Genomic DNA, 16,563 nt, shown 5'->3' on the forward strand with positions numbered 1-16,563 from the left:
AGAGCTCATTGTTGGGACCCTTGCTCTTCCTGATATATATTAATGACCTAGACTTTGGTGTACATGGCATGACTTCAAAATTTACATATGATACGAAGACTGGAAATGTTGTCAACTGTGATGGGAATAGTCTTGAACTTTAAAAAGACGTAGATGTTGGTGGATTGGGCAGACAAGTGACAGATGAAGTTTAATGCCGAGAAGTATGAGGTGATTCATTTTGGCAGAAAAAATATGCCGAGACAGTATAAAATAAAGGGAGAGCTTCTAAAGTAGGTGCAGGTACAGAGGGACCTTGGTGTATACGTACATGGGTCATTGAAGATGGCAGGGCATGTTGACAGAGCAGTTATTAAAGCATATAGTATCTTAGGCTTTATTAATAGTGGCAATGAGTACAAGTGTAAGGAAGTCATGTTGAACTTGTATAAGACGCTAGTCCAGCCTCATTTGGAGTACTGCATCCAGTACTGGGTGCCATACTTGAGAAGGGATATGAAGTCTTTGGAGAGAGTACAGACGAGATTCATAAGAATGATTCCAGCGATAAAGAACTAGTTGTGAGGATAGATTGGAGAGGTTAGGAGTCTTTTCCTTGGGAAAGGAAGGCTGAGAGGAGACTTGATAGAGGTATTCAAGACCTTGAGGGTAAATAGTGAGAAACTGTTGCCACTTGAGAACATGAAGAACTGGAGGTCACAGATTCAAAATAATTGGCAAAAGTAGTAAATGTGATGTGAGGAAAACAATTTTCACCCAGCTGGTGATTGGAGTCTGGAACAAACTACTTGAAAGGCTGGTGGAGTCAGGTTCGATCGAGGTATTCAAAAAGGAATTGGATTGCTACCTGAATCGAGAGAGTGTACAATGTTATGGTGATAAGGCAGGGGAGTGGGACTAGGTGGATTGCTCTTTCAGAGAGCCAGCACAGACTCGATGGGCCAAATGGCTTCCTTCTGCACTGTAAAAATACTGTGATACTATAATTATACTTTGTACCAGAATGGGCAAGTAAGGTAAACGTGCAAAGATGGGAAGAAACAAATAGGGAACAATGAAAAGAGAGTGAGAGGAACTGTTGGCCAAGCCTCTAGGTTAGCTAATTGAATGAAGCTTATTCAAAGACCTTTCCTTGGATCATCATCAGTTTGAATGTTATCAACATAGTCGCAGCAAACCTGATTAAATATGATTCACCAGTACAATAAGAAACATAGGAGCAGGCAATTTGGTCCTTTGAGCCTGCTCCGCCATTCAATAAAATTATAGTTGATCTGGTTGTGGTCTCAACTGCCCTTTCCTGTCTGCACCCCCTGCCAACCCCCCTGCCTCTACCCTTTGACTCCCTTGAATTTTAGCTATCTGCATTTTTTTATTCATTCATGGGATGTCGGCTTTGCTGGCTGGGTCAACATTTATTGCCCATCCCTAGCTGCCCTTGAGAAGGTGGTGGTGAGCTGCCTTCTTGAACCGCTGGAGTCCATGTGGTGTAGGTACACCCACAATGCTGTTAGGAAGGGAGTTCCAGGATTTTGACCCAGCGACAGTGAAGGACGGCGATATATTTTCAAGTCAGTGGTGAGTGACTAGGAGGGGAACTTCCAGGTGGTGGTGTTCCCATCTATCTGCTGCCCTTGTCTTTCTAGATGGTACTGGTCATGGGTTTCGAAGGTGCTGTCGAAGGACCCTTGGTGAATTCCTGCAATGCATCTTGTAGATGGTACACACTGCTGCTACTGTGCGTCAGTGGTGGAAGGAATGAATGTTTGTGGATGTGATGCCAATCAAGCGGGGCTGCTTTGCCCTGGATGGTGTCAAGCTTCTTGAGTGTTGTGGGAGCTGCACTTATCCAGGCAAGTGGGGAATATTCCATCACACTCCTGACTTGTGCCTTGTAGATGGTGGATAAGCTTTGAGGGGTCAGAAAGCGTTGCTCATCGCACAGTTCCCAGCCTCTGACCAGCTCTTGTAGCCACAGTATTTATGTGGCTAGTCCAGTTCAGTTTCTGGTCAATGGTAACCCTCAGGATGTTGATAGTGGGGGATTCAATGATGGTAATGGCATTGAACATCAAGGGGCAATGGTTGGATTCTCTCTTGTTGGAGATGGTCATTGCCTGATGTTCGTGTGGCGCGAATGTTACTTGCCACATGTCAACCCAAACCTGGATATTGTCCAAGTCTTGCTGCATTTGGACATGGACTGCTTCAGTATTTGAGGAGTCGTAAATGGTGCTGAACATTGTGCAATCATCAGTGAACATCCCCACTTCTGACCTTATGGGAGGAAGGTCATTGATGAAGCAGCTGAAGATGGTTGGGCCGAGGACACTACCCCGAGGAACTCCTGCGGTGATGTTCTGGAGCTGAGATGACTGATCTCCAACAATCACAACCATCTTCCTTTGTGCTAGGTATGACTCCAACTAGCAGAGAGTTTTCCCTCTGATTCCCATTGACTCCGGTTTTGGTAGGGCTCCTTGATGCCACACTCTGTCAAATGCAGCTTTGATATCAAGGGCAGTCACTCTCACCTCACCTCGGGAGTTCAGCTCTTTTGTCCATGTTTGAACCAGTGCTGTAATGAGATCAGGAGCTGAGTGGCCCTGGTGGAACCCAAACCAGGCGTCAGTGAGCAGGTTATTGCTAAGCAAGTGCCCCTTGATAACACTGTTGATGACCCCTTCCATTACTTTACTGACTATGGAGAGTAGAGTGATGGGGCGGTAATTGGCCAGGTTGAATTTGTCCTGCTTTTTGTGTACAGGACATACCTGGGCAATTTTCCACATAGCCGAGTAGATGCCACTGTTGTAGCTGTACTGGAACAGCTTCACTCGGGGCATGGCAAGTTCTGGAGCACAAGTGTTCATTACAATTGCCAGAATATTGTCAGGGCCCATAGCCTTTGCAGTATCCTTCAGCTATTTCTTGATATCACGTGGAGTGAATTGAATTGGCTAAAGACTGGCATCTGTGATGCTGGGGACCTCCGGAGGAGGCTGAGATGGATCATCCACTCGGTACTTCTGACTGAAGATTGTAGCAAATGCTTTAGCCTTATCTTTTGTGCTGATGTGCTAGGCTCCTCCATCATTGAGGATGGGGATATTTGGTGATAAAGTATTCAGCTTATCTCATTTCTATGAAATGCTTGTTGTAAAATTAAGCTTTGATCAATTTTACAACAGCTGGGCATAATATGTTACGTTTAAACCTATATCATTGTCAAAATTAGGATGGAAGTAATTCACTATTTTCAACTATACTAGTACAATATGCACTTGTTCAGTGAGAAAAGTGGACAATGTCTGGTACTGAATATGTTTTGGCATAAATATGATGACTGAAATTTTAATTTCGCAACAAGAAGACAATTTTTTTAGCTGTTAAATGGGAGTTTATTGGATGGCTTGAAAAGTACTAAAACTGCCAGTTTTGAAGCTCAAAGATCAGTTTGCTTGCTCTTAAACTCACTTAACTTGGCTGAGTTTTATCAAGTCAGTCAGACTATTGGTCAGGTCATCAAAAGCAAACTTCAGCAGAAATTGACTTGTTGCACTCTATGTTAATGGAAAAACAGATGTAGTTAGTGCTTATGCAAAACACAATGTATCAAAGGTTGTGGATGAAGAACTCATTGAAAAGTTCCCAGTATAAAGAAAGTAACTTGGGATATGAAATTGAATTACATCTAATATCCAGTCATTATTTCATGAGAAGTTGTAGAGATCTCGTCATTATTGTCCAGGTAATGGAGATTTTCTGTACTAGAGTTACAGCATTTGGGGAAGGGGAGGAGGAGATAATAGTTATTTCCAAACAATTAATTTATTAAATTAAATAGCCAGTGGTTAAACTGTATGTCAGAAGTCACTAACATTCTTCTTTTGTTTTCAGTCTAAAATAATTACGGAGTACGAGCAGCTCCAAAAGAAACAAGGAGCACTTATGGAATTGCTAATTCAAACCACACAATCTGTGTATAAAATTGAATCTGAGACATCAAAAGATGTGATGACCTTGAAACAGACTCTGCAGCAATATAAGGTAAATGACTGACCCCTCATTTCAAATTAGCTCACAAGTAAATAACACGCATGGAATACCAAAATATAATCACAACCAGAGGGACGTTCCAAAAAGTTTTAAATAAAATTTTAATTAATGGCTTTGATATAGCATAAGTTGCTTCCCCACAGGTCATTTCCTGACTAAAACATCTTCCCACCAGAATGCCTCTGTTTCATGAAGCAACAGTTCAAAACAGAGTAATGAGTTACAATGATCAGTAATTCATACCCATCATATAGATACCCAAAAATAGATGTTACCCTTTGGACACCTGAGGAAGCAGCTGGCACATTTTTCCTCCTACTTGCTTATTTTGTACGCAAATCTTTGAACTCTCTGTCCTGGTCTAAGTTTCAAAGAAATACGGTTTAAACTCGGTTTATCCATGCTGTGCGACTGTTCTAAATCCCTTGAATGATATTTCTCAGCCATAGTTATGAACACCCTCCAATTTAACATTGGCTTCATGAAGACCCAACTTGCACAATATTCTAACTAATGTCTTAAGTTATACAGAATTCAAACACAGTTATTTGTTTTCTCATAGACCCCGTGAGAAGCATCCTAGAACTTAATAAACCATGTTTCAAACAACTTTTTATTGATTGAATACTTTTGGTGAATTGCTGCTAGTTGGATTTGAATCCTTCTTTTCCAATTTTTGTTAAAGGGCATTGATATTTCCAGCTCCAGTGTTTTTACTGTACAATTTTACTTTACAACATTAGGCACTGCCTGCAGGCAGAAATATATGTAATTATCACCCTCTGTAAAACCACTTTTTAATCCAGTCGGATAATTTGCACTAATTCCATGAGTTTCAACTGTCTTTGGAAGGTTCCTGCATGGAGCTCCGTCAAACGCCTTCTAAAATTCCAAGTAAACATGAATCCATTTTGCTAAATAAGTATCTTCAGAAAGTAGTATAAGTTACAAACCTAGGCTTTATGACCTCTCTATTCATAAACGAAAAGGTGTTTTTATTTGTTTCCCTCTTTATAAGCGGTGGTGTATTTCCCAACCCCTCGGTTTTGGTATGATCCAACTTCTATTAATAACCCCACAGAAAACTCGAGGTAGGATAAACTTAAAGGGTTAGTTTATTTGCAAACACTCAAAGTGCTGGAGGAGGTTTGCAATATTGCCTCCTTTGCATTCATACGTGCAAAGAGGGATAGAGAAAATAAATAATTACAATGCTGAAATAACAGGGAAAATCAATATTGTTTTACATGAGTTCCAGAATCCAGAATCAAAGTCTGTTGAGGTATTCCTTCACGGGGGTCGTTTAGCTGAAAACCGATGTTGGAGAATTCACTTTTCCGGTGATGTTGATTTCACACGATGCGATAGGCATGTAGTGATGAATTGGCCTTGTCGGTGATGGTACACAGCTTCCAACTGAAGCAGTGTGTATGGGGCCAGGTGTCCAACTTGGACCAGAGGTCCTTGTCTGTCAGGCTGCTAGTTAGATGGTAAAAAGGCAGATTGAGAATTTGCAGTTCAGCAAGGCAATATTACTGGTTCCAAAAGCCAGAGGTCCATGTCACGTGACTCATATCTCTCCGCATTGTCCTTGACAAGGGATGTGTATCCCTCATCTGGGTCCCTGAGATAGTTGAATGTCACAACCATTAAGAATTGAAAGGAAGGTTACAGGACCCTTTATCTTAACAGACGAGCAGACTCCTGTTGGCCAGCCTGGGTTATGAAATGCAGATGGTCTTTGTATAGCTCTCTTTGAATTTGGTCTTTGCAGCCCATAAGGTGGGAGGGGGCGGGGCAGGGGTGGTTAGGTTTAGTCCTCACAATCCTTGTGGCCTTTGGGGGGAGGCGGGAAGAAAAATATATATATATATTTAAATGCGGCCTTATGAAGGATAGGAGGTTAAGAAGTATGCATTCATTCTTTCATTCATACCAGCTGGTCAGACACACAATTAGCAGGGGCAATGACAGTTCCCTGCTGCATTTTCCTTTTTCTGAGGTTTGAATCTGGGTTAGTGCATCAGCAAGGACATTGTCCTGTCCTGGGATTTGGAATGTTTAGGTGACCTGGGAAGATTCTGATCTCTGCTTATGGGGAAGGGTATTTGGGCTAGAGTTCTGAATTTCCTCTGTTGGGGATCAGGCATAAGCAAAGACATTGGTTTCAGAACTCTTCCTGGCCAACTTCTGATTAAGTGTTCTCTTAAAGGGTCTGAGATAAAACAGGGTGGTTAAGACTCAGGGTGAGTGATTGTCATGCTGTTCTGGGCTATCTGCAGGGAATGCCAGGTATCTCACTCTGCGAGTGCCAGGGCTGAGCTGCCCTTGTCCAGCTTAGTTGCTCCCTGCCCACCTTGGTAACTTGTGGGCTCAGCTATTCAAACCAAGGGATGGTGGCTAGGAGGATTATCAGGAGATTGGATTTATTAAAGGGACTTTGGCCTCTTTAGGAGATCCCAGTTCAGTGTCCAGCTCGGGCACTAGCACAACCAGGGGTTCCAGTTTCTGTTTCTAGATGCTTTAGGTTGGCACAGCAGCAGGCAGACAATCTGCTCCTGAACTTGGGACAGCCTTTCTGGGCCCAGAATTTAGGAAGATTGGCCCCCTGGAAGGGGCCTTTCCCATACCCATACTAGGTAGGGTTACAGTGCTGTAGCCTCTAAGTTTGTTATGGATCATTTTAAATGCAGTGGGCAATCCTATCAGGTTGCCTTGCGATTCTGCATTAAGGTAGGTGGGTAAGGGATCCAATCCAGTTGGGATCCCTCTGCTGGTCAGTGTCTTTTCGCACATGGCTGCCCTCTGCTGGATGGTCAGCTCTCACTACCTCCTGGTAGCTTTTCAACTAAGTGAGACATCACTCCACTCTTTCTGGGCTAATTTGGGAACTTTCCTGGTCCCCATTTAAATTGGCCATAAAGCTGCTGGCCAGATCAATCAGTGGCTTCTCAGCCAGTGCTTTGGGATTAGGAGGGGTGCTCTCTTAATTTGTTTCATGTCCCCTGGAACACCAATGCCCTCAAGTGAAGGTGCAGCTCCAGCGACATGCCCTTGTGGCTTTTTGACTGGGGGAGGCATCTCACTCCCTATCTGCTCATCAGCCTGGGAACTCCCTTTGTCCCTATTTAATATCGGAAAGAAGGTTTTTGCCAGCCATACTTCCGGCAATTTTTTAACCTTTGTCTTTCCTGGTTTAATAGCTTCGTAGTCTTTGACTACTTGTGGCATCTCCCTCACTATCTCTTTTGCTGCCCTAGGACATTTCTGGTCCCTGTTTAGTTTGGGGATATTCTGTGTGGCTGTTTCCTCTTTCTTTATTGGCCAGGCTTCAGCCTTGCTACATTCGAGCAGCCCTTGCTCAATGTTTAAGGGTGCTATTTCACCCTTTTGGGCTTCTGGACCTTCCCCAGATTTCTGCTCTGCTGCGGATTTCATCTGGCTGACGTGGACCTCTTTTCTTTCGCTGCCTAACACCTTAATACCAGCCAAATCGATTCCTGTTCACAGAATCTTTACAGTACAGAAGGCGCCACTTGAAAGAGCATTCCACCTAGTCCCACTCCCCTGCCTTATCCCCATAACCTTGCACATTATTTCTTTTCAGGTAGCAGTCCAATACCCTTTTGAATACCTTGATCGAACCTGCCTCCACCACCCTTTCAGAAGTTTGTTCCAGACTCCAACCACCCTCTGGATGAAAAAATGTTCCTTACGCCACATTTACTCCTTTTGCCAATTATTTTAAATCTGTGCCCTCTAGTTCTTGATGCTCTTTTGAGTGGGAACACTTTCTCACTATTTACCCTGTCCATACCACTCAGGATCACGAGTACCCCTAAACTTCCCTTTCTCTTTCCTTAAATTCTAGCTGTATTCTGAGCTTTTCCAGCTTGAATTTGGCTAGGGGAGGGGATTTAGCGTCATCGTTGAGCTCTACATCTAATTGCTGTATCGGTAACGTGAAATCCAAGCAACTGGACCAGTTCACTTCTTTACACTTTACTGGGCAATTTTAACTGTACCTCACTTAGCTATAGCTTTCAGGTGCCCTGTGCTAAGGGCCAATAATGTTTCACTGTTCAGATTTCTTTGCTTGATCCACATCTGAGCATCAAAGTTGTCATTTTCTTAATGTTGGGGAAAAGGAATTTGCTGTGGTAAGTTAACTTGTGTTTTAAAATTTGGTCCAGCTACCGATGCTTTTTCCCCATTTGGCTTCCAATTGGGTCTTTTATATCAGTTTAGCTCTTGTGTAAACTTGGACTCTGGTTAAATTCCAGTGGGTGATCCCAAATTTGAGGCTCCAATTTCTGTTAGGACAGGAGGGGGGTTAATTTAAACAACATTAATTTCTCCTCTCACCTCCCGCCTGTAAACAAAAGGTGTTTTGATTTGTTTCCCTCTTTATAAGAGGTGGCGAACTTCCAAACCCCTTGCTTTTGGTGTGATCCAGTTTCCCTGTTAGTAACCCCACAGTATACTTGAGATAGGATGAACTCAAAGGGTTAGTTTATTTGCGCACACTCAAAATGCAGGAGGAGGGTTGCAATGTTGCCTCCTTTGCATTCATACAGTGAAAGAGAGATAGAGAAAAGAGAGATTTACAGTGCAGAGACCAGAGAAAAAAGCAACATTGTTTCACGTGGGCTCCAGAATCGAGGATCAAAGTCCAATGAGGTATTCCTTCACTGAGGTCAATGCTGGAGAATTCACTTTTCCGTGGTGTTGACAAACACAATGAAAGGCATGCAGAGATGAATCAGTCTTATAGGCAATGGTACACAATTTCCAGCTGAAGCAGTGTAGATGGGGGCCAGGTGTTCAACCTGGGCCAGAGCTCCTTTTCTGTGAGGCTGCTAGTTAGATGGTAAAAAGGCAGATTGAGACTTTGCAGTTCAGCAAGGCAACATTACTGGTTCCATAAGCCAGAGGCCCATGTCACATGACTCCCATCTCACCGCACTGTCTTTGACAAGGGATGTGTATTCCTCATCTGGGCCCCTGAGATTGTTGAATGTCTTAACCATTAAGAATTGAAGGGAAGGTTGCGGGACCCTTTATCTTAGCAGGCGAACAGACTCCTGTTGGCCCACCTAGGTTATGAAATGCAGATGGCATTTGTATAGATCTCTTTAAATTTGGTCTGTGCAGCTCACGGTGGTGTCATTAGTGGCTCTTCACGGATAATGGGGTGCGAGTTTCTCCAATACTGCCAGGTAGCATCTTTTGTTTGGGGTCACAGATAGACCCAGATTCAGCAATAAGAACATAAGAAATAGGAGCAGGATAGGCCATTCGGCCCCTCAAGCCGGCCCCGCCACTCAGTTAAGGTCTTGGCTGATCTGCCCCAGGCTTCAACTCCTCTTTCGTGCCAGCTCCTCATAACCCTCAACTCCCCGATATTTCAAAAATCTATCTACCTCCCCTTTAAATATTTTCAGTGATCCAGCCTCCACAACTCTCTGGGGTAGAGAATTCCAGACATTCAATACTCTGAGAGAAGAAATTCTTTCGCATCTTAGCTTTAAATGAGAGCTCCCTTATTCTGTAACTATGTCCCTTAGTTCGAGATTCCCCCACTAGTGGAAACACCTTCTCAACATCTACCCTGTCAAGACCCCTCAGAATCTTGTACGTTTCAATAAGATCACCCCTCATTCGCCTAAACTCTAATGAATAAAGGCCTAACCTGTTTGGCCGTTCTTGGTAAGTCAACCCCTTCATCCCAGGAATCAGCCGAGTGAATCTCTTTTGAACTGCCTTCAATGTCAGTATACCCTTTCTTAAATACAGGGACCAAAACTGTACACAGTACTCTAGGTACTACACCCTGTATAGTTGTAACAATACTTCCCTATTTTTAAACTCCAATCCCCTAGCAATACAGGGCAAAATTCCATTTGCCGCCTTAATTACTTGCTACACCTGCATGCTAACTTTGTGTTTCATGCACAACACCCAGATCCCTCTCTGCTGCACTTTTTTGGAGTCTCTCTCCATTTAAATAATAGCCTGCCTTTTGATTTTTCCTAGCAAAGTGCATGACATGACTTCACACTTTCCTACATTAAACCCCATCTACCAAGTTTTTGCCCACTCACTCAATCCGTCTATATCCCTTTGCAGATTCCTTATGTCCTCATCGCAACATGCCCTCCCATCTATTTTAGTATCGTCAGCAAATTTGGATACATTACACTCTGCCCCTCCTCCAAGTCATTAATATAAATAGTAAATAATTGAGGCCCTAGGACTGATCCTTGTGGCACTTCACTAGTTACGCCTTTCCAACCTGAAAAAGACCCATTAATCCCAACTCTGTGCATTCTGGGTGTTAACCAATCCTCAATCCATGCTAATACATTACCCCTAATATCGGGAGCTCCTATATTGTGCAATAACCTTTTATGTGGTACCTTATCAAATGCCTTCTGGAAATCCTAATATACTACATCTTACCAGTTCCTCTTTTATCAACTCTGCTTGTTATATCCTCAAAGACTGTAACAAATTTGTCAATTTCCCTTTCACAAAACCATGTTGACTCTGTCTGATTGGGTTAAGCTTTTCTAAATGTCCTGCTATTTCTTCCTTAATAATGGACTCTAGCATTTTCCCAACGACAAATGTTAGGCTGACTGGCCTATAGTTTCCTGCTTTTTGTCTCCCATCCTTCTTGAACAGGGGTGTCATGTTAACGGTTTTCCTATCCGCTAGGATCCTCCCGGAACCCAGTGAGTTCTGGAATGTTTCGACTAATGCCTCCACTATCCCTGCAGCCACTTCCTTTAAAACCCGTGGATGCAGGCCACCAGGCCTTGGCAACTTGTCTGCCTTTAGTCCCATTAGTTTGCCAAATACTTTGTCCCTTGTGATAGAGATTGTTACAAGATCTTCCTCCCATTAGCTCCTTGCCTATCTGATATATTTGGAATGTTTATTGTGTTCGCCATCATCAAGACTGATGTAAAATGTTGGTTTAACTTATGTGCCATTTCCCTGTTTCCTGTTATCAGTTCTCCAGTTGCATCCTCCAAGAGTCCCACACTCACTTTGGCTACTCGCTTTCCTTTTATATACCGTAGAAGCCCTTGTGGTTTGTTTTTACATTTCTTGCCAAGTTACTTTCATAAACAATTTTCTCCCTCTTTATTTTCTTTTTAGTCATCCACAGCTGGTTCCTAAAAAATTCCCAATCCTCTGGACTACCACTAGTTTTCATCACTTTGTATGCCTTAGTTTTTGTTTGGATACTCTCCTTGACCACCTTTGTTAACCACGGGTGGTTCATCCTTCTCATAGAGTCCCTCTTTTTGACCAGGATAAATTTTTGCTGAACGTTATGAAATATCTTCTTAAATGTCTGCCACTGCTCATCCACTGACCTTCCCCTTAGTCTATTTTCCCAGCCCACTTTAGACAACACTTCCTTCATACCTCTGTAATTGCCCTTATTTAAATTGAGGACACTGGTTTGAGACCTGAGTTGCTCACCCTCAAACTAAATTTGAAATTCTGCTATGTTGTGATTGCTACACCCTGGAGGATCCTTAACTACGAGATCTCTTATTAATCCTACCATTTTAGTTCTTTGTCCAGCTTGAAGTTTTTAGAGATAGCAATGAGCATTTCTCTATATATTTTATATTAAAAAATATGTACAGGGCGAGGTCCTAGGCACTCATATTTAAATTGTCCTAAAACTTTTCTCTGAAGTCTTTGGATGGGCTAGATTGATCAGCTACCCATCCATTTTTTACATTTGCAAGGCTCATTTCCAAAGTTTTACACATTCATATTTTATTTTTGGCACTGGCCCTGAATATAACTGGTCCTGTTAACTATACAAATATCATTCGCTTCTAAGTTAGTTAAGTCCTGATGCACTGTTAAATACTAAATTTTAAAGTAGAACATTTCCTACTATCTGTCCTGTGTGTATGTTGTGTTGATAAGCACTCAATTCCATTTCAACCTCCCATTTATTTGTCCACATTAGCTGTTATGATTTCCACTGAAACGCAATACAATTTGCAGGCAGTCATGGGTTTGAACATGCAATGATGCTTTGAATTTTAGAGGAAGCCAGAGTTTCCAACAAAGCAAGCTACATCAACATATTGGCATATCACCTACCTGAGGGGTCACATATTGAGTCATTATGATAGAAATTGGTAAAGTATTGTTCTTCTGCTTGACAGCCCTTCTCAATAAGTTTTACAGACAACCAAACTAAGAATCTTTGACATATTATTGTTAATTTCATCCTGGGTGTATGCAACTCCGTTATGATATTAGTGCATCAAAGTGATTAACTTTGGAATTGCCTTGCTACTTTCCTAATGGAAAAGGAAGGTTTTCAATTATGTGTCTAAAGTATTTTCTTCAATTCTAATATATAGATTATGCTATTGCACTTTGGAATTCAAATGCATATTAATTTGTTCTCTCTCCCTCTCTCTCTCTCTCTCTCTCTCTTCAGGAACTGAAACAATCACTGTCACACACTAAAGCAGATATTGATGATGCGGCTTTTGATATTCAGTTCTTTATTTCTGAACGTGCCCAAGACCTAACCCCTCAACAAAGCAGGCAGTTGCTTAGACTATTAAATGAGCTACAGAGATCATTCAGGGAAATTTCTGAAAAAGTAGTGGCACGGGCAGAAGCATTAGATCTTCACCTTCAGGATAAAGAGTCTGTGGAATCCAAGAAGGTTTGCACCTGTCAGCAACTAACTTTAATTAAATATATAAAAATATATATTTTTTAAACCTTAGAAAATACTTGCATTGTTTCTTGTAGTATATATTAAAATATTAACCTAGCTATAGACAAGAAAGTGAGAAATTATTTACAAACTACACCCAAATATTACAAGTTTAACCAGGGGAAAGCAACTTTTTATGTTCTTTTTGATTTGAATCAACCACAATGCTAATTGTTCTACCTGAAAACATTGTTGCATATTACCTAAAATCACTGCAGTGTAATGTTATGTTTATATACATTAGTTTCCAACTATGTGAATATTAAAATAAAAACAATTAATATTAATGATGACAAACTCAGATTTTGGCTGGTGAAAATTCTGTGATGTTGTTTAATCATGTTGAACATTAAGGCATACCCAGTTTGTACAATTCAGACCTAAGTAGCTAAAGAACTGAGCAGGGACTCTAGCACTTAAAACAGTTTCCTGTGCATTCTCGTTACTGTCAAAATGCCCTGACACTGAAAACATAACTTGATTAGTACAATAATGGGACTAAATTAAGTAAATACATTGGGATCTGTTAGGTAATTAGAAAACATTTAGTTAAACATAGTTGAGCACTTGATTTATCAAAATTAACTGGCAGTCCACCCTGAGGAACTGGTTTTAATGAGGTTTGATGTAAAATGGCACAACCTGAGTATTGAAAGAATAGCAAGAGATTTGAGCCTATGGAGCAGAAGCATAACCATGATGTAATTTACTGCAACCAGGATTTATAGTAAAGCAACCCAGAAATCTTTAGTCTGGTTTAAATCAGGCTGTAGTTGGAGATGTCAGCCAGGACTATATTGTGTAGGCACAGTATTTCATTAGGTTGTGTAGATTATTCTTGTTCAGCTGCAATGCTATCAGTAACCCTCTAACCAATGTTCATTGTGTCAATCTTGTAACCTGTTTTGCCTTGCTTTTTCCAGATACTTTTGTTCCATAACTCGTCCTGGCTCACATTATAATGAAGATAATGCATTGTAGTGGATCTGAAAATGGTCATTCAAGTGTTAACTGTGGTTTTTAACTGCAAGACCACATGCTTACATTTCCTGTCATTGCCATTCAATAACAACTGATTCTGCACTGCTTCTAAAATGTATTTTTGTGAAATCTCTACACTATGGCTTGGGATATATTCCTCGTATTTGTGTGACACATCCTGCTCAATTTTACTAATGCTATGGTTGCTAAAGTGTGCACAAGCTCTGTAAAAATATATTGGTTCAACCGAATGTTCTTTGCAGATTTCTGAATGTGTAGTGTAAGAGCCTTTAGATCCAGATTCCATAGTGCATAGAATTCTAATTGGCAATTAAACCCACTCAATTTTCTTACTGTACAAACATGTAACATTTAATTTGAATCCACCTATTTGCACAAGCTTTGCATTACAGAATGCAGACTTGTTACCTTTCAAACACAGTTTTTAAATGCCTGTTTTTTTCAAATTTAAATATTACTATTGTAATTTCTAATTACATGGATTTGCATTTGCAGCTGTTGTAGACTTTCCAGTACATTTTAGTTGATTAGAAGCAGGCCATTTATTCAGTAGATGTGTGTAACAGTCCTCCTTGGACATAATCAAGCAATGTTAATAAAAATAGTTTTTTTAGGCTTCTGCATCAAAAATCTGCACAGATCTGCTCTGTTCTCCTATCCAGAAATATTCTATAGACAGTGTAAAGTTTTATTTCAAAACAAATGTTCTTAGAATTAGCAGCACAATTAATGGGAAATGGGAACTGGGCATATATGTGTTTGTCTCCTTGCAGGCACAGCAAGAGCAACAAGAGGAATGTAAGCAGAAACTGGATGAGCTCAGTGTATGGCTGGCTCAGACAGCTGGCAGAGTAGCCAATCACCAGGTGGCAGTCGGTAAGAGTGATCTGCCTGCTCTTCATCAGCAACAGTGTGTAATTCAGGTAATTCAGCAAGTTTACAGTAATAAAGCATCTTTGTTATTTGCCCACCTATCTGCTTTTCAGTTGAGCATCAGATTTAAAATGCTGTAGTCAAAACGCAAAAGCAAAAATAGATCCTCTAGCTCATTGAAAGCAAAAGTGTATCGTTCAGTTTCCTAAAGTTTGCTGAGAAATAACTTTTAATATAAAGGAAGTTATGGATGAGATAACCGAGACATTGAATTTTACCAGGTGGTGGGGTGGTCGGTAAAATATCACGGAGCCGCACCTAATGTGATTCCTGTAATTAGAAGTGCAGATAGAATAAGTTCAGGAAACTACAGACCAATTTGGAAAGATAGTGGAATCCTTACTCAAAGATGCAATAGAAAAACATTTAGAAACTCAAAATGTAATGGATTTCAAAATGGAAACTCGGGGCAAACCTTATTGAATTAATTGAAGAAGCAACAGAAAGAGTAGAAGCAAGTAATGTAGTAGACATAATGTATTTGGACTTTCAAAAGGCCTTTAATAAGGTGAGGCATAGATGAATCATGACTAAGGTCAGAACATGACGGGGAACAAGCAGCCAAATGGATAGTGAGCTGGCTACATAACAAAAAGCAGATAGGAGTTAAAGGTGGTTACTCCAACTGGCCAAAGGTGGAAAGTGATGATCTACATGAATTGATGCTGGGGTCACTATTCACTATTTCTATCACTATATATAAAAAAATTTACTCTGGAATCAGAAGTACGATTTCAAAATTGGCAGGTAACATCAAATTGGGGACTGTGGTTAATACAGAGGAGGACTGTGAAAAAATGCAATGACATTAATAAACTTGTAGAATGAGCTTGTAATTGACAAATGAATTTCAATATAGATAAGTGTGAGTTGGTACATTTTGGAAGAAAGAATAAGGAAGCCACATACTCCTTGGAAAATAAGTGATGTAGAGGTAGAAAAAGATCTGTGGGGAGGTGGTGGGCACAGATACTCATAGTTAAAACTAACAAAGCAGGTTAATAAGGCCTTAAAATAGCAAGCGAAACGCTGGAGTTCATTTCAATTGAAAAGCCTAGGAGCTTGTTAAAATTGTATAGAACCATGGTTAGACCACAGTAGAGTACAGTTAACAGTTCTGGACAACCTATAAAAAGTATACAAAGATGGTGCAAAAAAGATTTACTAAAATTATACCAGAAGTGAGAGGTTATACTTATTGGGAAAGATTGAGCAGAAAGATTTTCTCTGGTAAAGAAAAGACTGAGGAGTAGTCTGATGAAGTCTTTAAGATTGATAGGATAGGTGTATTTTTTGAGGTGGCAACATATATAGATTAGATGTTTCCATTTGTGGGTGAAACCAGAGCTAGGGTTCATAAATATAAGAGATTTATTACAAAATTCAACAGGAAATTAGGAAGAAACCTCTTTACCTAGGGAATGGTTAGAAACATCAAGAGTGGTTGTGGTGATTAGCATTAATGCATTTAAGCAGAAGCTAGATAAATACATGAGGCAGAAACTAGACCGGTTAATGCAAATGATATTACAATATATTTTCTACTAAAAGAGAATTCCATTTTAAATCGTGTTACCATTAGGATTTTGAACTCCCCATTCTCTTTTAGTGGCTTTAGAGTTATAACGGCACTGAAGGAATCCATTTGGCTCATCAAGCCCATGCTGCCCTTCACTCTTACAAACCAGATGCTGTACTTTACATAGTTTGCGCTTGCAAAAAATGTTTGATCTGTGGCTATTAGTCCAGTTGCAAGTGCCCTCTGTATGCTGGATTTTTTTTTTTACAATAGATAT

General features: G+C 40.7%; 1 protein-coding gene across 4 annotated transcripts in view; it reads left to right on the forward strand.

Moving 5' to 3' along the window:
• LOC144695942 (microtubule-actin cross-linking factor 1-like) overlaps positions 1–16,563 on the forward strand; it is a 554,471-nt gene that overhangs the window by 344,588 nt on the left and 193,320 nt on the right. For all 4 annotated transcript variants that reach the window (XM_078567039.1, XM_078567041.1, XM_078567037.1 and 1 more), the window contains 3 exons: positions 3,901–4,050; positions 12,545–12,778; positions 14,608–14,757. In XM_078567039.1, the coding sequence (XP_078423165.1) occupies positions 3,901–4,050; positions 12,545–12,778; positions 14,608–14,757 (534 nt within the window). The remainder of the gene's footprint in view (positions 1–3,900; positions 4,051–12,544; positions 12,779–14,607; positions 14,758–16,563) is intronic.

The sequence above is a fragment of the Cetorhinus maximus genome, chromosome 21 (genome assembly GCF_964194155.1).
Source record: "Cetorhinus maximus chromosome 21, sCetMax3.hap1.1, whole genome shotgun sequence".
In the NCBI taxonomy this organism is placed as follows: Eukaryota; Metazoa; Chordata; class Chondrichthyes; order Lamniformes; family Cetorhinidae; genus Cetorhinus; species Cetorhinus maximus.